The sequence below is a fragment of the Cinclus cinclus genome, chromosome 20, assembly GCF_963662255.1.
Source record: "Cinclus cinclus chromosome 20, bCinCin1.1, whole genome shotgun sequence".
Classification (NCBI taxonomy): domain Eukaryota; kingdom Metazoa; phylum Chordata; class Aves; order Passeriformes; family Cinclidae; genus Cinclus; species Cinclus cinclus.
Window position 1 is genome coordinate 11,856,674 of NC_085065.1, and position 22,553 is coordinate 11,879,226.

At 51.6% G+C, this 22,553-nt stretch overlaps 1 protein-coding gene across 2 annotated transcripts in view; it reads right to left on the reverse strand.

Moving 5' to 3' along the window:
* The window catches only part of RPTOR (regulatory associated protein of MTOR complex 1), a 95,696-nt gene extending 84,636 nt beyond the window's left edge, over window positions 1-11,060 (reverse strand). For both annotated transcript variants that reach the window (XM_062506276.1, XM_062506275.1), the window contains exons 1-2: window positions 10,633-11,060; window positions 1,808-1,910 (exon numbers count right to left, since the gene is read on the reverse strand). In XM_062506276.1, coding sequence (XP_062362260.1) covers window positions 1,808-1,910; window positions 10,633-10,794 — 265 coding nt within the window. In that variant the 5' untranslated portion in view covers window positions 10,795-11,060. The remainder of the gene's footprint in view (window positions 1-1,807; window positions 1,911-10,632) is intronic.
* Window positions 11,061-22,553: the final 11,493 nt, after the last annotated feature.

Here is a 22,553-nt window from a genome sequence, read left to right on the forward strand (position 1 = left end):
TCCATTACAGACTGGGAAATGTGGAAGATTTCTCTCACTGAGGTGCTGAACACAATTTTGTTTCAAAAGACAGGAGAGGCATTGCACTTGTTTCTTTTAACAATGAAATAAGGTTTCTATTGTAAATAATGACAAGAACTCAAATTGGTTAAATATTTGATGACAAACATTTTCTGTTGATGAATGCAAAATCCTGCTTCATTTACTTTCTTTGCTTCCTGCTGCAGAGATTGTGTACCATTTGTAATATTTAAGAAGTTAATTTTATTGCTAGATAATTACCACAATCCATACATAGCAATACAATTCCAGGCCATGTGCTTTATTCAAACACCATGGACACATAATTAAACAATTTACAAGTTTTCTTAAAAAAAAACCCTACAAGCTAATGTTTTCCTATTTAATATAAATTATTTTAAAATCACTAAACCAGATCAATGAAGAGTTTGGGGTTTTTTTCCCATTTTTTACAAATAGTTTTGTTAGAAAAAAAATGCAATAAAGCAGGATGAAAGCAGGATTTGTATATTTTCCTTGAATGAATAAAAGCACGTGGAAGGTGCAGCAGGACCTGCACATGGCTCTGCTCAGTGGCCATTTGTCAGCAGGGGTGGCCAGCTGTGACCCAGCTCAGGTGTGAACAGCAGCACCTGACCCCAGGGAGCTCCCCAGACCCTGCACACGTGGCACAGACATCACTGCACCCCCTCCCTGCTCCTGAGACTGACGGCAGGAAAAACATCAGATATTTCTCCAATTACCTTTTTCCGAAATTTCCAATTGGTCGGAAGTGGAAGGAGCACTTGTGTACGTAAACAGACTGAAAATTTAATTACAAAACTGCATTCAGAATTCTCTTTGCTAATGATGGGCACTAATGACTTTATTTAAATGACTCTGCAATGCTCCTCTGCTCGTGTATCAATGAGGCACCAGGGCTGCTCTCTGCACTGCTCTCAGGTACCTGCCTGTGCCTGCTCAGGGCTCTCCTCAGCCTTTCCACGTTAAAAACCTGAGATGCTGTGACTCACAGAGCAGGTAAGGCAAGGTTAGAAAGTCTGCTGAAAGTTTCTAAAGAAACTCTGTTTGTGCAGTGATTAATTTGCTCCCGGGGCCTGTTGAAGCCCTGAGCTGAGGATTACAGTGCCCAGCGTGGGATGTGCTGGAGGCTGCACATTCCCAATTCCTAGATAAAAAACAAACCTCTCTGAGAAAGCTTCTGTACGCAAGATATTTCCTTTTAATATTACTTCAGAATTGTCTCATCTTGGTAATTAGACCTTTTTTTTTTTTTCCCTCCAAAATCAAGGGAACTTTTAATTTCTTCACGAAAAAAAACCTAAGAATTTAGTGCAATGCTGCATGAAAGTAGCAAACCCAGATGTTGGAACTGCTGGCAAGACATCCTTGGGAATAATTCCAGATCTTCTGACTGATTCCAATTAAAGCAGCCCTGGAGCAGCCGCCTCCAAACACAGCAAGGTGTTTGACAAACCTCAGTGCTGTGCTGGGTGAGGCAGAGAAGGGGCATCGAAAGCTTTGCAGATCCCAGCACTCTGAAGGTGTCTCTGCTCAGAGATTTCCTTCAGGTATTTCTAAATCTAAAATAATTACAAGAAAGCAAAGCAGCTCAGAAGTTTTTCCTCCATGGTGTCTCATTTCAGAGCCCAGCAGGAGATGACCCATGGCATGACTCTTCATTAGCCCAAAGCCAGGTCCCAGGCTTCCTGTCAGCCCAGTCCCAAGCTCTGGGATGAGAGCTGGGCTGCGGCAGCCAGGGCAGCCTGCAGGGACTGGGACTCACCGATCCAGCACTCCAGGCGGGCACAGGGGGTCGTTTTCACCACATCTGGGGGGTCCACGCCCACGTTGAGGCACAAAACTAAGGCAACACTTACAGTCTTCATCTGTGAAGAAAGGCGAGAGCACAGCCTTAGTGCAGGAGCAGCGCTGGGCTCCGAACTTCACCACCCCCAGAACTTCTGCAGGGTTTAGCCAACCTCTCCCACCTGCTCTTCCACGTGGACTATTTTAAGCAAGGCCTGACTGATGAAATGTTTCATATTTTTTATTAGAACGGTACTTAGACTCCATGTTACTATTTTTGTTATTATTTCCAGAGCCCATTCTTCTCTTTCTGAGCATGGAAATGGGTGCCAGTGAACTTCTGCTACTCAAATTAGCCATTGTCCAACTGAAACGCATTACTAAAACATGAGACAATGCTATTCAGGGGCCCTGACCAAAATTATAATGCAGCGTGTGATCTCTAATACTGAAACTAAAAGAATTACAATGGAAAAACCCCCAAGTGACAAACAAGGCCATGAAAAAATTAAACAAACAAATACACACCAAACCAAATACATTTAGTGCATTCTTTATTTTGGTTTTTTTTTTCACGTGTTGGGTTTTCTTGGAGAGCCCTGCAGGGAGAAATCCTGGCTCCACATCCCCCTGGCACTGCCCAGGCAGCACATGGGGTTATCCCACCCAACCCCACCCAACCTCACCTGGGAGCCAAAACTGCCTTAAAACAATGACAAACCACCTTGGCCAGCTAAAAATACAGCTTGAAAATTATCACTTCACATCCTTATGGTTTGCTTTTTTCCAGACTCCCTCATGCCAACACCTAAACCAGAGGAGGAAAACAGAAGCAGTGAGAAGCTCTCAGTGATTCCAGGCATTCAGGGCTTGCCTGCAGCAAGGCCACCCACATCCCCAGGGTGCTCAGTGCAATCCACAACAGTAGGGGGAAAAAAAAAATCCCAAATTTCACACTTAGGGAAAACCCTAGAGCCACATAAATGTGTAATTTATCCAGAAACTGGAGCAGCCAGACACCATTCACAGGCTCGACAGCAGGACAGAAATCCTGCAGCGTTTCCTCACTCCCATGGCCATGATGGGGAACGTGGAATAAAAATCAGCAAGAACTGTGGTTTATGGCTTCATCCCAACCCCTGTTCTTGCTAACAAACCCTGCAAGGCTGTAGGAGTTCCTCGTGGCAGGAATTACCCAGGACCAAGCAGCACAGAGAGGACAAGAGGAGCCTGAACAGGAATTCCCTGGCCAGGTTTCCCCAGGAGTGAAATGCCCAGGGATGGGTGCAGAGCCCAGAGCTGCAGCTCAGCACTCAGGCCACGTCCCCTACAGCACTTTGTCAGAGCTAGGGACATGCCCAGGAAAAGCAGAGCCAGTGGCAGAACCAGGGCCAGCTGCAAGGTGGAGCCCAGTCTTGCAGACCCTTCACTGCCCCGAGTGTTTTGGACCACCCCAAAGCACCCAAAAGCACCCAAAAGCAGCTGAGCACTGCACAAGCCCTGCCCTGCCCACGGGGACACCTCCCCAGGTACCCCAGAGCTCCTCAGAAGCCAGGGATGTGCAGGGCACAGACCCTGCCAGAACCATCCCATGCTGCCACACACACTGAACACCCCAGGGAAACACAGGAAACTACACACAAAATGACTTATTAGACCTGGAAACACATTAATCATTCCTCCAAGAGAAAGTATCCTGCCAAGCCATCTTCTCCATCTCATTTATTTATTGTTTCCCATTTGCAGTCTAATACTGACTTATTTTTCAGTATTTTGCTGGTAACATCCGATTGGTGGCTTATGCTGAACAAGCTGATATTTATTTTCCATTCCCAGGTTGGGGGTTTTAAATAAGTGTTTCTCCTGGAAAACTGACAGCAAACCCTCGAGAGGAACAGGAATTGATCCCAGAGACAAATGGGGTGATTTCCCCTCTGCCACCTCCCCCAAAGGATGGAAAGCCTTGCACTGCACACAATTTTGTTCTGCTAACAGCAGCACATCCTGAGAGCTCTAGCTCACCCCTCTCCCCTCTGACCACTCCTCACAGGGAGGATTTTTTCTCAATATCCCATCTAACCCTGCCCTTTGGCTCTGTCCTGTCCCTCCATCGTTTGTCAATCGTCTCTCCCCTCGTTTCTTGTCAGCTCCTGCAGGCTCTGCAAGGCCACGCTGAGCTCACCCCAAAAAGCTTCTCCTGTGCAGGTGACCAGTGCCAGCTGTGCCAGCCTTTCCTCCCAGCAGAGCTGCTCCATCCTCGGCTCATCCTGCAGCTCCTCTGGGCTCAGTGCAGCAGCTGCAGGTCCCTGCTGTGCTGGGGCAGCTCTGCAGGTGGGTCTCACCTGGGGGGCACAGGGGCACAAATCCCCCCTGCCCTGCTGCCCACGCTGGGGCTCAGCCCGGCTCAGGGGGTTCAGGGGGGACAATGCATGTGACTGATTAAAAAAAAACAAACCCTGAGCCCAAAAAACCCAATAATGCTCTTCCTATTCCTAAATTCTTTTGGAACACACCAGAAACTTCAGTGCATATTTAAAGGTCTTTAATGTAGGCAGTATGAGGACATTCTCATCTGTCATTAGGACAGTGGAAATTTTCTTTTCCCCATTTCAGGAGGATATCCACCAGAATACACTTCCATGGATTTTTGTTAAAATTAAAAAATGGAGCAGAAGAACATTTGGCAAGTTTGTAAGAAAACCAATATCCAAAATGCTCAGTCAGCAAAGGCTCAAGATCAAAGCACAGCAGCTCTTAGTGTGGGCTCTGCACTTTGGAGTGTCATTTGTATGTTAAAAAATGGGAAACAACTCCCAAACTTGTACTGCATCCGATTTAAAGTGATTTAATAAGTCTGGGTCAGAACCTGCAATACTTAAATGGCAAAACCCACTCGGTCAAAATGCTCCTCCTGAGAAGTGATGGCAGAGAACCCATCCCAAAGCCATTGGAAATGGGGCTCAGGGAGCAGAGGGAGCTCTGTGCCTGCTCGGAAGAGAAGCTGCTTATTAAAGCATTTGACACTAAAATTTACATCTTATGCTAAAGACCTTTTAAATATTCCTAATTCTCCTCTTATTTCATTTAGAGGCCAAACAGATCTGCAGGTGAGTACAGTGCAATACCTGCAGCTATTTTCACCTAGGAAAAAAACCCATTATGTTCTGGGTCTGATTGAAAATGTGAAGTCTTGTGATGATCCCAGGGAGCTCACCTGATCCCACTGGAGCATCCCTGAAAGCGACTCCAGGCCAGGCTGAAACCAAAACACCCATTTATGTCATCCTGAGTGAGAACAGGTCTGTAAATCAGAGCCATAGAGCTGCTTTATATTCTAGTTCAAGTAATACCAAGAACAAGTCAGTGCATTTATGGGAAATTTTGCACTTTGTGGTACATTCAGACTGGACGTTTTAGACCCCATTAATATTTGATTTTTACACTGCAATTTGCAAGCTGAAAACTTTCGCTTAAACATTACCCAGATGAACACTCAAGTGTTAGAAACCTGCCTGGGTTTATGCCAGTGAGTTCAAATTGCTTCTGGGAGTTAATACAAACACAAGATTAAGTCAGCATTAAACATGAAATATATGCAGCTACATTATTTTACAGAGTTGAGGATGAACTTATCAGCATTAAACATAGATACTGGGACAAATTTCCAAATTCCAAATCCTCAAATGAGTCTCATTTGAAAACCCTCCCAGGCCAGGAGGCTCAATTTCCTACTTGTGCAGGAAATTCATTCCCTTCTTGAAGCCCTTTTTTCCACCTTTTTCCCTGCACACATTTCCAGATTTAACACAAATCTCTTCACCACCAGCGAGGTGCTCCTCAGGTAACAAGGAGGTCTCCAGAGAGAGCAGGAACAGCAACATTTAACAGGAGGAAACATTGTTCTCCTTGAGTTCAGTTCACTCTGCAACACCTCAAGTTCCTGTTTGCTCTTTGCCAACCTTCCTTTTGGGCTCCCAGCCTGGGAACAGAGCTCCCTTCAATTCCTGGATCACTTGCAAGGTAAAGCATCTTAAAAGAAGATATTTCAGTTTCAATGCTTTTTTTTTTTTTACATAAAGTTTAAGATAAATAAATTGTTATGGGGAAAAAAAAAAATCTCCCTGTGCTTCTCCACAGCAAGAAAAGCAGTAGAATGCAAAGAATTTCTTCAAGTTAAAATTAATAATTCAACAGCTCTGCAGGTTGTCTCCAGCCATCTGCAGCCCAGAGTCAGTTCCTGGTGTGCCAGGCTGCTCTAGATTCCTCGATCACCTCCTCCTGAGGGCTTGGCTTCCTTCTCTAACCTCTGAATTCAGCACTAATACTCCGAATTTCCTTCAGAGGCTTCTGGTGTGCCCGGCGCAGGCAGCTCCTACGCACGGCTCACCTGCAGTGCCAGGCTGTGCTGAAGGCACAGAGGGCTGGCCCTGCCCCTGCAGGCTCATCCTCCATCCCTGCGAGGGCTCCAGCTCCCTCCTGGGCTGTGCCGGGGGGGCAGGACAGGGCACAGAGCCCCTGAGCTCTGCCAGCCCAGCAGCACAGGGCTCCAGCCACACCTGCTCCCACAGCCTCCTCCCTGGGCACTGCCCTGCTCTGCACTCTGCACAGCACTAATTTAATTACACTAATTACCCTCTGCTCCATCCCGACCCAGCAGGAGCTGGAGGTCACCCTGCCCCAGCTCAGCAAGGACCGATCAATAAATACAAACACAGAAATGAAAGTGCTGGTGAGGGTGCTGGGGGCAGAGCCTGTGGGACAAGGAGCTGCAAAGGAACCCCTCAGCACCTGAGCCTGGCAGCCAGCACACCCCTGGCACAGCCTGGCACTGAAGGTGTCACTGACACACACCTGGGCTCCAGTTCACTGGAGAAGGCGCTGCAACATCTACAGGGCTCTCTAGAGAAGAACAGAGGAACAAGACAAACATCCACTGGTTCATCAGAGTGAACCAGTGAAAGCTCCAGAGGGATCAACAACCCCTCAGTCACCTGTGGACAGGCCAGGGGAGAAGGTCAGCACAGCACTGAGCCAGTGAACACCAGCTCTGAGAGAAACCCCCAGCTCTGAGAGAAACCCACCCCAGCTCTAATAAAAACCCACAGCTCTGAGAGAAACCCACACCAGCTCTGAGAGAAACCCACCCCAGCTCTAATAAAAACCCACACCAGCTCTGAGAGAAACCCCCAGCCCAGCTCCCCAAAAAAGCCACCCAGCCCATGGGTCTTGCACACTTCCATGGGTTCCTGTGCAGGCAGGTAAACTCTGCTCATCTGAATTAAGCACATTTGTATGCAGTTGTGCTATAATATCTGCATTTCCAGAGAAACCTAATTGTGGATTCCTCTTCTCATAAAAGCAGGATTTAATTCTCACTCAGCAAGTTATGAGGCAGCAGAAAAAAAAAATGTTGAGGTAAAACTATTACAATCAGCTTTGTTGCTCTCTGCTTATCTTAGAAATCAATATAAATACAGCAAATCTTAATTTAAATATTCTGAATTTAATAGCAACTTGTCAGTAAAACCTGGGGTACTTGGAGTCTTTTTCTTTAAATCACGTTATATGCTTTGGTTGCTACTGAGGCTGGGAGATTTAATTCAATACACAAAGCATAATTCCAACCCTCTCGTGTTAAAAATATTCTTTAAATAAATAATAGATCAAAGCAGTGTCACTTTGATGGCATATGCAGTCCATGGAAGGGGGAGAGGAAGGATTAAATGTTTTCAGAGCAGCCCTCATGGAGGAAGGGGCGGGGGACACCAGTGAATTCTCACTTATTTTCTCTACATTTACAGTTCATTACTCTGATTTGATTCTCCCCTTATCAGAGCTCTGCCTTCTAAAGAACCTTCAACTTCACATAAACTCTGGGGTTTTCAGAGCAACAAAGCAAGATGAAAAGAAGAGTCATTCCACTCCCAAATCTGTGAATCACTTCCTCTCACTGTAGTAAAGCTGGGATCACTCCCCATGACTCCTCCACGAATTAGACAAAATCTGCCACTGCTTGGGGCTGTCATGATTCACGGGGGAAATGCCACAGCTTCACCTGCACTGGGACTGCCAGAGCCTTGCTTGGGCTGGCCTTTGAGCACTTCGTCACTTAGAGACAGGCTGGGCTGTTTAGCGACAGGGAATGGTCCCCAAGCTGGGCTGTGACGGCTCATTTACCAAACTGCAGGTACTGGAATGTTCTCCACACTCAGCTCACAGCCAGAGGCACGTGTCCTGCAGCAGCAGCCCAAAAACAAGAGCACACCTCAAACCCATCAGCTCTGGCTTGTGGGAAAGGCAGCCAGGAGACAAAAAGAAGCTGCAGAGAATTGGGGAGGGGGAGGAAGAGTCTCACACTCGGGCTGTAGGGAAGGAAAGGGCTGAGCTGGAGGAGCAGAGGGACCCCAGGGGCTGTGGGCACTGACAGGGCAGAAGCAGCACTGGGGGACAGTGCTGGAAAGCAAGGAAAGAGGAAGAGAAGAAACTTCCTGAAGACAGCTAAAACAAGAAGTAATTAATTAATGATGCCAGACAGCAAAACAAAGCAGTTCAGGAAAAAAAAAAAAAAAAAGGAAAAACCAACAGCCCATCAGTTTTCACCCTGATGGCACAGGCTGCCAGGTCACTGCCCTCACACCACCACTGCTCCACAGAAAACCCCACAAAGACCAAGGTCCTGGGGTGTTCTGCAGGTGCTCCATTCCCAGGACAAACCTGTCACACCCCAGCTGCCACCTGCAGCAGGGCCATGGGAAAACAGCAGCGTGAGTGAACTGCCCTCCCCTTCTGCTCACGGACACGAGGTCAAACCAGATGAGATTTCATAAACTGTTTTGCAGGATTAGCCGAACTCGAGCTCACTGGGTGGAAATATTTACAAGCATCCCCCCCTGCAGCATTCCAAACCCCATCCTCATCCCTCCCCAGCTGAGCTTCTGCCTTTGCTGCTTCACATTAAGCACTCCGGAGACAGCCAGTGACAGCTAAAAAGGAGAATAAAATACAAGACATGGAAAATAACTGCTGAGATTTAAAAGGAAGGAGGTTGAGCATTTTCAAATCAGCTGCTCTTCCTCCCTCAGGTGTCTTTTCATGCTTTGGTATCTTCCTATGCACCTGTTCTTAAACAAAAAGTAATTATACACAACAGCAAATTTGTCCAAACGATCCCTGATCCAGCTGCCCAGACACAAAGGACACCTGAGCTGCACCACTGGCCCTGCTATGAAGTTATCTGGCTCCAGCTGACAGAGGAAGCAGAAGGACTAAACTGAAAATTCGAGATTTGCTTCTGTTTTCTTCTTTCTCAAGAGCCAGATTCAGAATCTTGGAGAGTGAGCCAGGGCCAGCCCCACTGAGCTCATCCCCAGAGAGCAGCAGCAGCAACAACCACATTTCCTGCAGGGGAGAGTCCCAGAGGAGGAGGCTGCAGCTCCATGGGAATCAGGCAGTGGGAGCTGGGCTGGGATGGTCACTGGTGGCAGCAAGCAGATGAAACATTTCTCACCAACCACAGAGAAAACCCCTGACCACCCCGCTGGACCTGTGCTGCTGCTGCTGCACAGCCTATTATTGATCAGCCCAACCAAGGCAAAGTCATTCCTGAATTAGAAACAGGCAACTCTGCAGGTCAGGAAATGAGGGAGCAGGAAGCATCCCAGGGAGGCAGAGGCACCTAAAATAGAGCAGCAAGCTCATCACACCTCCACAGCTGACTGGAGAAAGTCTCCTCTGTGCCAGAACCCTTTGGAGCAGAGCACCCAACGTGGTGTCTGTGCTGCCTTTAAATCACACCCAAAACGTTCCTTTCAACCCAGCAGTGATCTGCCAAGTCCCACTCTCAGTACGTGGCTCTCCTCGTGGTTCTGAACTTCTGAGAAGTGTAATCACCAGCCTGGGAACACTGAGACTCAGGGACAGTCTGGGCATATGGCCTCTGCAAAGAAATTACAGCCTGGAGTTTCTGTAAGTTATTCCATCCTATTACAAGAGGATCATAAACATAATGGAAATCTGGCCACCAGAAAAACCCAAAAATATCTATAAACACAAAGTTATGGGTACAAGAACTGTGAGAGCCAGGGAAGGCTGGAACCCAAAGCAGGTTCCAAGGACAGAATGAGTGTAGATGATAGCTCAGAACATTTCTCAGGTGCTTTGTTTGCTGTTTCCTGAGACATTTAAGGTGGCACACAGATGCAGCAGAGGATCCCAGACTCCCAGCTGGGAGGTTCCTCTGTCACTCTCAGTTTAACACACAACATGTCCCCAAACACACCAGGAGCTCTTGCTGTAACACAACAAGAGCTTCATCTGAAATCGATTTCCTGCCTCCAGAATCCCACAGTCTGTTTCTCCAGGTGCAAGGATACCCTCACTCTACATTCCACACACCTAGCTGCTGGCACGCTCCAAACCCACCCAGCTCCTGTGCAGCTGCACCTGCAGACAGCTGCAATTCCTGCACCCACTGCCCTTGGGCTGCCCATGCTCCTGCTGGGCTCCTGGGCTCCTCCTGACCTCCTCACTGCCTTGCCTAGAACACACCAAGTGCCCAAGTTGGATTTAAGGAGCCGGGATGAGGGAGCTGCTCCCAGAGCCCAGTGTTGTGAGCATCGAATCAGTGCTTCTGACCCATCTGCAGCTTTGCTTCCCTAATTCCACATGCCTGGGACATAAACTATCAGATCCACACTCAGTGTTTCATCTGACAGCAGCCCGACACTCTCTGAGCTCTGACTCCTTTTCCATCTGTCCCCCGGCTGCTCCTCCTCCAAACCCCATCCTGCCCTGCAGCATTACCCGGTCTTTCATCCTCCAGCTCTGAGCCAAAGACTTGGAGCCTTCGATCTTCTCGCAGTGCCTTTTCTTCATAAAGGCCAGGGGCAAGTTCCAGTCCGTCAGGTCGGACTCATCCTCCTCCCCGAGCCCCAGGAGAGGCGACTGCAGCATCTCAGACTCCATGGGCGGGGAAGCGCCGGACAACACGTGGGCAGCGATGTCCAGCCCGGCACCCAGCGGGGCCGGGGGTCCCTCCGGCCGGAGGGCGGAGCAGGGGGTAAGGGCAGCGAGGGCGGCGCTCCCGCGAGCACGGGGAAGGACGGACCCAGGGGCACGCAGCGCCTTCACCTGGCGCAGACAGCGGCCCCGGCCGGGCTCGGTGGCGCGGCCCGGGGAGGACCGAGGGGCCGGCGGGAACCGGGCCCGGGGCCTCCCTCGCACCTCTACCCCCGCGGGCCCCGCGCTCCTTGCGGCGGGCACCGCGCCCGGCCCATCGCGGCTCCCTCGCACACCTTCGGGCCGAGGCCGGCTCGGCGAGCTGCGCTCCGGGGGCGAGCAGCCACGGACGGGACGCGCGTCCCGGGGCGCCGGCGAGCGCGGCTCGGCTCAGCACCGCAGCACGGGGGCGGCCATCTTGCCCGGCCCACAATACCCCGCGGTACGGAGCGCCGCGCGGGACACGCCGCGCCGACAGCGCGTCGCCATGGGGACGGCGCGGGAATCCCAGAATCCCAAAATCCCTGTGGCTGGAAAAGCCCTCCCGGAGCATCGAGTCCCGGCTGTGCCCCATCCCCACCTTGTCCCCAGCCCAGATCACTGAGTGCCTCCTCCAGGGATGGGCGCTCCGAACCTCCCCGGGCAGCCCCTGCCGAGACCCGGCCGCCCTTTCCACGGGGAAATTCCTCCTGGTGTCCTTGTGTGGCTCAGCTCGAGGCCACCCTGTCCCTGCTCCCTGGAGCAGCCCCACCCGTTGCCCAGGCCTGGTGAGATTCACCCGAAATAAAGCTGAAAATCAATCCCTGATGCCGAGCTGCTGGCTCCGAGCAGCGACAGCCTCACGCTGGAGTGTCCTGGTGTTCCGAACTCTTCCAGACACACGTACCGGTCCAGCCATGCCTCTTCTTGGACTTTGCTTTGTCTTGTGTGGTCGTTTATTTATTCTGGGGCGAAGGAGCAGGGGATGGTGAAAATGGGCACAGCCCCCAGCAGATGTGTCTGATGTTCACTGCACACATGGGAAAAGGCAGGTGAACAATTTCAGGCACAGATCCTCCTTGCTGTTAAACTGAAGGTTAATGGATATCAAATATTGCTTCTAAGGAAGTTCCTCACTGTTTGCTCCCGGCAGTAAGCGAGCCCCACCACATTCATATTTGTAATACCTGAACGTGTAAAAATTATTTCCAAGTAGAAACGAAAGAACACGTGTGTGATTTGATTTACAGAACCATTAATTTTCATAAATACTTTCTGTGTGTTTACACTTATGGAATATTTCAAATGCAAAGACCTTTCTTCACAAGGATTGGAAGATTGGCAAGTGATGCTTCTCGGGGTGGCCAGTGTTTGCCTTTGCTCTTTCCCTTTGCTCAGGAGCTGATTCATTGCCTCGCCCGTGCTTTGTGCTGATGGCTGATCATAACTGCATGATTGTTATCAGAATGAACTGCCAGGCTGCAGGAAATGCTTATGGCTGTGATTCTGCTAACCTTTAATGAATTCCTCAACAGCAGCCTCACAAAAGCAGAGAATTACAGAATTCTGGAATGCTTTGGGTGAGAAGGGGATTTAAAGATGTTTTATTTCCAACCTTCTGCCACGGGGGAGTCAGAAGAAACAATCCCAATGCTCCACCTGAACAAATCCCAGTCCCTGGAGCGTGCAGGGCTGCACAGATGGATGAGCCCTAATCCCAGCTGCTGGAGCTTTGGGCACTGTGTGCCAGGCCTGGCACCAGCCCTGCCCAAACGTGCCACCAGAAATCCCCTTGAAGGGCACAGCTGGCATTGGGCACAGCACATCTGGCCCAGCCCCTGCCCGTCCCCAGCCAGGCCTGCAGAGCTCTGTGTTCCCCCAGTGATGCCTTGAGTTTAGATTTTATATTTTTCAGACTCTGCCTTGCGTTGGTGTGTGACTCTGAACTCCATACCGAGTGTTCCAAGTTCTGCTCACAGCTCAGGCACACAAAACAATCCTTTTCCAGCCCCACAGCCAAGGACACCGCTGCAGCTCCAGCCCCAAAAGATGGACCAAAACTTATAAAAGTGTGAGAACTCCTGACTCTGAGTCCACCTTGGGTGTAGCCACGGCCGGGCTCTTGCACTGCCCGAGGTGGATCCTTTGAAGGCTTTTAATAAATCCCTTCTATATTCCTTTACCTCTGTCCAGCCTCTGTTCCAGACATCTTTGGGTATCACCATGCCCTCAGCACATCCTGCCCATCCCTTCAGGGGTGTCTCAGACACTGCCCTGCTTCTCTGGGATGCTCCTGGTGCCCCCAGCCAGCCCCGCTGCTGGGCTCACCTGGGCACGGGGATGGGCACAGGGGGCTCGGCTCACCAGTGTGGGATGGGGACCATCAGCTCTGCCCTGCTCCCAGGGCACAGACAGCATTTCCACAGCAGCTCAGTCTGGCCTCTCCACTCCACAGTTCCCGTGGGATTCACCCTCTCCTATTTCCCAGCACTGCTGGCCAGGATTCCCTGCTGCCAAACTCCGTGCCAGGGCAGATGTAGTGCCAGGGCTGCCCTCAGGAGCCCCCTTTTCCTGCAAAACCAACCCTGCAGCCCCAGGTTCTGGACAGAATCACAGACTAAATAATCTCCTTGCTCCCAGGGAATCTGAGGAGTGGGAACATCATGTCAGGTAAGGCACAGTGAGTGATGCCCTAAACCCAAAATGCAGGATTATCTTCCAGAAACACACTTGGACACATTCTCCCACCTGTCACTCTTTTTAATGAAAAATCCTCCTATCTCAGGCTCTCTCAGTGTCCTTTGTTTTGCCTTATTCAGCCATCTAATTCTAATTCCACTTTTGGGCAGGAAGAAATAAAGATATGGGAAGAAGAATGTTACTCATAAATATCATGGGAGATCTTATCGTTCGATTTCATTAGTCAAACTCACAGGTGACCAAATGAGTCAGTTGGATGCAAAGCTCTGCTCTCAGAGCCCAGAGGCCACCAGGCCATCTTTCCTGAGGCTTGGAGGGCAGGTGTTGGTGTGCAGGTGACCACGTTCCTTCCCCAGGGCAGCCCCTCAGCCCAGCACTGTTTGCTCAGCCACGGCCACGGCTGCTTCAGGCGTTTAGGGGCCAACAACAAGGTTTGTTTTGACACCTCAGTCGGGGGAGCTTTACAGCCTAAAGATAATAGGTTAAATATTCGTTAGGAAGAATATCTATTTTTAACCAAGCCTGATTTCAGCTGTATTATTTATGCATGTGCAGCACACAGACTTCCTTCCTGCCTTGCTTCACAGCAAATGTGAGCCGGGGATCGGGGCTGGGGCTGGGGAGGAGGAATCGGGAGGCAGGTGAGCAGAAGGCAGGTGAGAAGGGGGCGGGCGCTGCTCTGTGCCGACCCCAACCCGCATCAGAACACGATTCACGGCATCGAGTCCCCGTCTGCTGGAGCCTGGCAGTGACCTCCCCTGCGAGACAGAACAGACGGCACTGTTCCCGGCTATTCCCAGATGTTCCCGGCTATTCCCAGATGTTCCCGGCTATTCCCAGATGTTCCCGGCTCTCCCGGCTCCCTGCAGGGAAGGAATCCTGTCCTCACTCCTGGAGCAGCGCCTGGAGCCCAAACCTGGCCGCGGGATTTGGTGCTGTACCTGCCTGCCCACCTGGCACAGGTGATCCCGGACCTGTCCTCCCAAGCACAGGGACAGCGGCAGGAACAGAAAACTGAGCCTTCCCCTGCCCAGTTTGAGAACAACAGAATTTTCTGGGTTGGAAAAGCCCTCAGAGACCATCAAGTCCAACCATCCCCCAGCACTGACTCATGCCCCCAAGTGCCACATCCACAAGGCTCTTAAACCCCCCAGGGTTGGGGAATCCACCCTGGCAGCTGTGCCAGGCCTGGACAATCCTTTCGGTGTAAGAAATTTCCCCCAATATCCGACCTGAAGCTCCCCTGGCACACCTTGAGGCCATTTCCTCCTGTCCTGGCAGCAGAGCCCGAACCCCCCCAGCTGCCCCCTCCTGTCAGGGAGTTTTAGGGAGTGAGAAAATGCCCTCTGAGCCTCCCCTTCCCACACCAGCTGCTCTGAGGTGCCCCAGCCCCTGATGTGATGGCATGTGCCCTTTTGAGCACAGTCGAACTGCCTTGAAAACATGGGAGACATTAAAAAAGGTGCAAAGTGGCATCTTAGTCAGCAGCACCCATTGGGAACATGACAGGGATTCACATTCTCGTCTCATGTTGAAAAGGCCAGAATAAATACTAGGTCAAAAATCTCTCCTTGCTCTTTTAGTGGAAGAAACTCTTTGGCATGGGGGGAATATTTTTTACCCAGGAAGAAAAAAAGAGGGAGAAAGGAAAGGTGATGCAGCTTTTGGAAGCAGGAAAATTGGGAGTTTCATCTGTTCGCTTTGCCCCTAGTGAGCTATAAAAGGGCGAGTTTCCGGATGAATCAGAAGCTGCAGAGTTTGGTTAATGAGCGCATTTGACATCCTCGGATTCCAGGTAGTACACAAGCTCGAAGTCATTTAGACCGTGAAGCAGCCGCCGCGTTTGACCCCAAAGGCCACTTGAGTTCACTTCTTTACACAGAAATATAAAGATTTCTGCGTTCCCGGCGGCACAGGGGAGACTCGAATGACCCCTCCGCGCACTGACAAAAATCGGCTGCTTAATGGAGCTGTTTTTCTCCTAAAGCCTGAGCGAGGCTGCGCTCAATACGCTGGGGATGCGATAGATTGGAGGGTTCGGAGGAGCTGTTAATAGAGTTCTCGGAGCTCCAGGCCATCCATCTCCGCAGCCCATCCCTTATCCTTATCCGCCTTTGTCTCCTCGCAGCCGGGCAATTTGCGAGGTGTTGGGGCTACGTGTGTTTAACAACACGCGATCGATGTCACCTCGGCAGATACGCTCTGCTTTTCTCATTATTAAGTGCAGAAATGTTCCCTTAAACACCAGGTCGCTGCTGTAGATCGGTATCAGCCGTGACTCGGTGACGAAACCGCCCCAATGCACCGGGACCAGGAGCCAGGGAGCTCTGCTGGCTCCTCCGGGCATGGCAAAAACTTCAGCACAAAAGTCCTGGCTCCTTTTTTGCAGCCCCGAACTCACATTGCCACGGGACAGGCAGGATCCGACACTTCCTTTTGGCTGATAAGAAATAATTCTGTATTTTACAGGGATTTCTCATCCTGTCTTCACTTGGGTCTTGGGAATCTGGAAGTCGTTTCACGGAGCTGCCTTTGGAAATGTCAGCCCAATGATGCAAGGATGGCTTTGGAATCAGAACCGGTTTGGTTTGTTGATCTGTGATAAACCACCAAGAGGTTGGAGTCCCACCAAAAGAATCCCAGAATGGAGAAATCTAGCCTGGCTCACCTATGGAGTGTTAACCAGTAATGTTTTTGATAGAGGAACCCAGAAATCTCTTCCTACATTTGGGAAATGCAATTACTTGTGGAATCAGCATGACTAGACCATCCCCATGAAATGCATCAGTTGAAACCTCTTCCTCAAGCCTAGGCCATTTCAAACCCGGATTCCTGGTGCAGAGCGAGACCCTGACCAACATCTCTTTCCTAGGTGCTGGTGGGTCTCATGGCTCGTGTGCTTGCTGCTGAAATCCAGCAGGTTTGCAGGGCACAGTGGGACCAGTTAATGGCAATGGGATGAGCTTCCACACAAACTCCTGTCACTGGTGTCACCTGCCCCGGGGAGGATCTGCCCAGCAGAGAACGAAATGTTTTACAGGGCCAAATACGCTGTGCATAAATCTAAATAGTGAACTTGCAGCAGACTGAGGACGTGAGGCTGATGGAGCAGCGGGGCTGTGGCACGGACACCAGGAGTGCTGCACTGCCCCAGCCCACGCCAGGAGTTTCTGTCCCTGGAAACTCTGCAGCACAGCCAGCAGCTTCTGCATTCACCACTCATTTATTTTGCATTTCCCAAGCAGGAGAGCCCTAAGAAGGCACAGCACGTTCCCCCCGGAGCACCCTGAGAATGTGGCACAGCTGGACAGCGCCAGCCCTCAGGAGCGGGGATGGAGCTCGATTGCACTGCGAAGAGCCATGAACCAAATGTGCTCCTGCCAGGGGTGCCAGGGTTCTGCCAGACCATGTCTCAGCCCAGGAAGAGCCGTGCTGGGGCTCCCATTGCCATCCCAGGGGGCTCAGAGCTGGCTGGGCCCCTGCCACCTCCTGCATCTGCAGCTCTGCCAGCTGCACACAGCAGCCAAAGCGTCTCCAGCTTCACTCAGTGCCTGGAAGCAGCTCCTGGGCTTTTCCAGTTACCCTCAGCCTCTCTGCAGCTCCTGCAGCCTCGACCTTGTGCAGGAATCGATGCCCCCCAGCCCTAGTGCAGCCTCTGCAGAGAATCTCGGTGTCCTGAGAGCTCTTTCACCACTCAAAGCTGCCTCCAGCTCAGGGTCAGCCCTCACAGCAGCAAGCCCAGGGAATCCCTGTTGCCTTGGAGTGGTTTTCTCCATCCTGGCTTTAAAACCTTCTGTGTTTTAACCCCAAACCCTCAAACACGAATTGACTCTGGCACATCAGATCCCCCACCCAGCAGCCGAGCTCTGGGCAGCTCTGCCCCTCCAAACCTCACTGTCCCTGCTCCAGCTCCTCCTTGATGGGAGCAGAGCCCAGCTCAGCTCCCTGCTCCCTGTCCCTGATCCCTGTCCCTGTGCTTGCACACCCACCTGTCCAACCCTGGCTGGGATCCGTGTGCCCCATGTGCCCCTGGAACTCCTCCACACATCCATCCCTCCATCCCAGAGCTGGGCAGGGAAGCATTCCCAGTCTCCAGAGATGTGTTTGGGGGTTGTGTGACAAGGTTAATGTAGGAAGGGGACACAAGGGTGGCTGCTGTGCCCCATGGGGGAGCCCAGGCTGCAACAGGGGAAGGAGCAGCAGAGCCACCACTGCATGAAGTGACCACAGCCCCTGCTCCTCGCCCCTCTGTGCCACTGCAGGGGAGGAGGGAGAGGATTCTGGAGTGAAGATGATCCTGGGAGAAAGGAGGGGTGAGGGGAAGCTGTTTTAATATTTAGTTTTTATTTCTCATTATCCTACCAATCTGATTTGATTGGTAACAAACTGATTTCCACAAGTCCAGTCTGCTTGCCGGGATTGCTGAGGGATTTCTCCCTGCCCTTATCTTGCCCCACGAGCCTTTTGCTCCATTTTCTCTCTCCCTCAGCTGAGGACAGAGCCCTGGGGGCACCTGGTGTGCAGCCTGGGTCACCCCAGCACAGCACATTAACAGAACACAACAGAGGGCGTGGGAGAAAAGGAGCAAGAGACTGCAAAATAATAAATAATCATGGAAAAAACTAGGGCACAGCAGTGTCACTGGCTTTTGATGTTTCCTTCTCATCCTGCCCTGCCTCTTCTCCCACGAAAACAGAACACTGCAAGGTGGGAAGAAGCTCCAGAGCAACAGGGGCACAGAGCTGTGTCTGTTCAGAAGCACCAGAAGGATTACAGATAAATATTGAAGCTATCAAAGAAGCTTAAGGGATTTAGGAACCCACTCCCCATTATTATCCTCACTGGGGGAGGGGAAGTGATCTCTGCAGCCCTACAGCAAACACCAGAAGCGTGCTGACCTCTGAAACCCCCCACCCTGGCTGCAGATTCCCCCTCATCTGCTGGACGGGGGGAGAATTGCCAAGTGTGGGGTTTGTAACACCCGGAGTCCCCGTCTGTCACTTGTGTCACTGCAGAGGGGCCGAGCTCTGTGAGACCCCGGTGCCCAGAGCATCCCTGAGCCAGAGCCGGGGCCAGCAGGGCCAGTCCCAGCAGCCGGGCACGGCTGGGAGCACTGGGCTGGGATCCATCCCTCCCCAGGATCCATCCCACAGCTGGCACTTCGCTTTCTCTTACTGCAGGAAAATCCCGACAGCGCCGAAAAACGACTCGAGGGATGGTCTGGGAGGAAAAGCTGGAGGTTCTTGTGACACGTGTGTGTGTGTGTGTGTGTGTGTGTGTGTGTGTGTGTGTGTGTGTGTGCAGACAGGGGGGAATTCCTGTACTAATCAATTCCGAGCCGCCCAGGCGGATGTGGGATGTGGGATGTGGGATGGGGGATGGAGATGTGGGATGTGGGATGTGGGATGTGGATGTGGGATGTGGGATGTGGGATGTGGGATGTGGGATGGGGGATGTGGATGTGGGATGTGGGATGTGGGATGTGGGATGTGGGATGTGGGATGGGGGATGTGGATGTGGGATGTGGGATGTGGATGTGGGATGTGGGATGTGGGATGTGGGATGTGGGATGTGGATGTGGGATGTGGGATGGGGGATGGAGATGTGGGATGTGGATGTGGGATGTGGATGTGGGATGTGGGATGTGGGATTGGGATGTGGATGTGGGATGTGGATGTGGGAGGTGGATGTGGGATGTGGGATGTGGGATGTGGTTGTGGATGTGGGATGTGGATGTGGATGTGGGATGTGGTTGTGGATGTGGATGTGGGAGGTGGATGTGGATGTGGGATGTGGGATGTGGATGTGGATGTGGATGTGGGATGTGGGATGTGGATGTGGGATGTGGGATGTGGATGTGGGATGTGGGATGTGGGATGTGGGATGTGGGATGTGGATGTGGGATGTGGGATGTGGGATGTGGGATGTGGGATGTGGGATGTGGTTGTGGATGTGGGATGTGGATGTGGGATGTGGATGTGGGATGTGGATGTGGATGTGGATGTGGATGTGGATGTGGGATGTGGATGTGGGATGTGGATGTGGATGTGGATGTGGGATGTGGGATGTGGATGTGGGATGTGGGATGTGGATGTGGGATGTGGGATGTGGGATGTGGATGTGGGATGTGGATGTGGATGTGGATGTGGATGTGGATGTGGATGTGGGATGTGGATGTGGATGTGGGATGTGGATGTGGGATGTGGTTGTGGATGTGGGATGTGGATGTGGGATGTGGGATGTGGTTGTGGATGTGGGATGTGGATGTGGGATGTGGGATGTGGATGTGGATGTGGGATGTGGTTGTGGATGTGGATGTGGGAGGTGGATGTGGATGTGGATGTGGATGTGGATGTGGATGTGGGATGTGGGATGTGGGATGTGGGATGTGGGATGTGGATGTGGGATGTGGGATGTGGGATGTGGATGTGGGATGTGGATGTGGATGTGGATGTGGATGTGGATGTGGATGTGGATGTGGGATGTGGATGTGGATGTGGGATGTGGATGTGGGATGTGGGTGTGGGATTTGGGATGCAGGAAAGGAGCTGCCTCCACCCAGCTCGGCTCAGTAAATCCTCATTAGCTGGGGATGTCACGGCCCCGCCGCCGCTGCCGGGAATGAGAAGCTCCGTTCTCACCGAGAGGGATGGGAGCGATGTCTGCCATGGACGATGCAGCTCCTCCTCCTCCTCCTCCTCCTCCTCTTCCTCCTCCTCCTCCCCGGCGCTCGGCTCAACCCGCACAGCCCCGGGCACGCATCCCGCTGCTTCCCAAAAACCCCAAAGCCAGCCCAGATGGGCACAGCGAGGCTGGGCTCGGGCTCAGGCACGGCTTAAAGCTTCACTCCTGTCTCCAAGGGACACCTGAGGGGGCAGGAGCCCAGCGGCACCGGCACAGCCCCGTGCCAAGCCCCGGCTCCCTGCTCCAGCCCATCTCTGGATTCCTGGGCAGGGAATTTCAGGTCCAGCCCAGGCCCCCTCTGCAGCTCTCCCTGCAATTTTGGCTGATGCCAGCTCAGTCCTCCAGCAGCCTGAATGGTTTCTCTGCTACACTTAGAAGGGGATGCTGCAGTTTTAAACCACAAATTAAATTTTTAATGAAACTTCATAACTGTTGTACCCAAATGTAATGCAATATTGATAGGAACTGTGCATCCAGCTAGCATGAGACTGCCCTAGAAAGCTTTTTAGGATGTTATGCAATATAGAGCTAAATTAATTATTTGTAATGAAAGGATCTGTGTCCCTATAGCATCACAGAGACCTACTGGTACAGAGACCACACTCCCCAGTCTCACTGAGTGTAAATGTCAGGCAATTTAGGAGGAAACTGGCTCGTGAGATGGGAACAATGAAAGTGAGGGAAGGGGAAAAGGGAAGAGAGTGAATGTGCGAGAGAGGGAGAGAGAGAGAGAGGGAGAGAAACAGAGAGGAAGAGATCTGCAAAGAAAGACTGCAGCAAAATGCAGCAAAATTCCCAAGTCCTGTCCAGAGTGTGTCTGTCACAGAAGGGAATTCTCCATCTCACACACGGTATGTGCACTGCCTGCACCCTGTGCCTGAGCTGCTCTAGTGGCAGCTCTGCCCTTTAGAAGGCACCCAAGAAATACATTTTGCATATCCAGCATTCTGAACAGAACCGTGGAGCAGCTGGGGGCTGCTCTCCTGCGCCTGGCCCAGCTGCAGAAGGAAAAAGCTTTGGAGATGATCTCGCCCCCACATGTGGGCTCTGCACAGCCAGTGGTGCTGTCACCACAGACCCCACAGACCCTGTCCTTGCTGCAGTTGCCCTAAGAACAAACACTTAGATTAAAGAAAAGACAGAACAACCTGGCAGTCTCTGCCCTGTCCTGCTTTGAGCCTGCTGGGGATGGGGCTGTGTGGCTGGGGGGGACAATCCTTCAGGAACCTGGGTGACAGCACAGGCACAGCCAGCAGCTCCATGCACAGAGAAAGGGAGCTGAGCCCCTGCAAGTGCAGCCACTGCTGTTCCCCATTTAAAGCTGCCTCCATCCCATAATGGATCGCATCGTTCCCACTCCGCAGAGGAGACTTAAATGTGGAATCAGCATCACCCCACAGGAGATGGTTTATGTACAGCAGGCTGCACAGGCAGGAGAGAAAGCTTCCACTGCCTGCTCCCTGGGGCTCCAGCTCCTGGGATTAGAGAGATTTGTCCACTTTAAAAAACTGTCCTCTCTGCATCCATGATCCTGCTGCTCCCACACAGAGGTTATTAGAGATTTACACCCCTCACCTCTGCACGGGAGAACCCTGGGCTGCCCAAAACCATCCTCGTCCATCACCAACACAAATGTGCCTGCTGGCTCCTGTTCAGAGCGAAAGCATCTGCGAGGGTCCTTGAGAGCTGTGCTCAGCTCTTTGCAGCTACCCAGCCATAAATCAGCTGCTACCGAGCGCTTGGGAAGAGGCAAGAGAAGAGTTAAAAATAGGGGCTCCATTACTCCATTACAGCCACACAGCTCCTAAATCCACAGAAGCGATAACAGATCCTACTGCATGATTCAGTGATTCTGGGAAAGCTGAAATCTCGATCATGTTTTCCGCTCCTTTCTTTGCATTAGGAGCCACAGGGGTTATTTTGCTTATCTCTTGTAGCACGGCTTTGTTGTTTTTTCCCATCCAGGCATTTCCTGCTCTCCATCACCATAGTATCCGAGTGTTTATTTTATTGCATTTGTCACCTTGGTCTCATCTCCGCATAATGTGCTATGGATGACAAAAGATTGCGAGGGAAATTGGTTCAGTGACACGCTCAGCTCTGTCAATACCGTGCAGATGTGAGCAGGAGTGGGACCCGACTCTGCTGCCTCTCACACTGCTTCACACTGGTGTCATTCTATTGCCTGCAGGAACATTATTTTTGGGTTGTGTTCCTGCCTGTGGCAGAAGGATTAGACCTGCAGTCTTGTCAGCTTTTCCTTTCGCCAAAAGAACCCCAAACCCAAGCGGCACAGAAGGGACACTGCTCTGCCCAGTAAACCCCGCGGGGCCTGTCCCCTCCTTATCCCCCTCCTGCCCTGT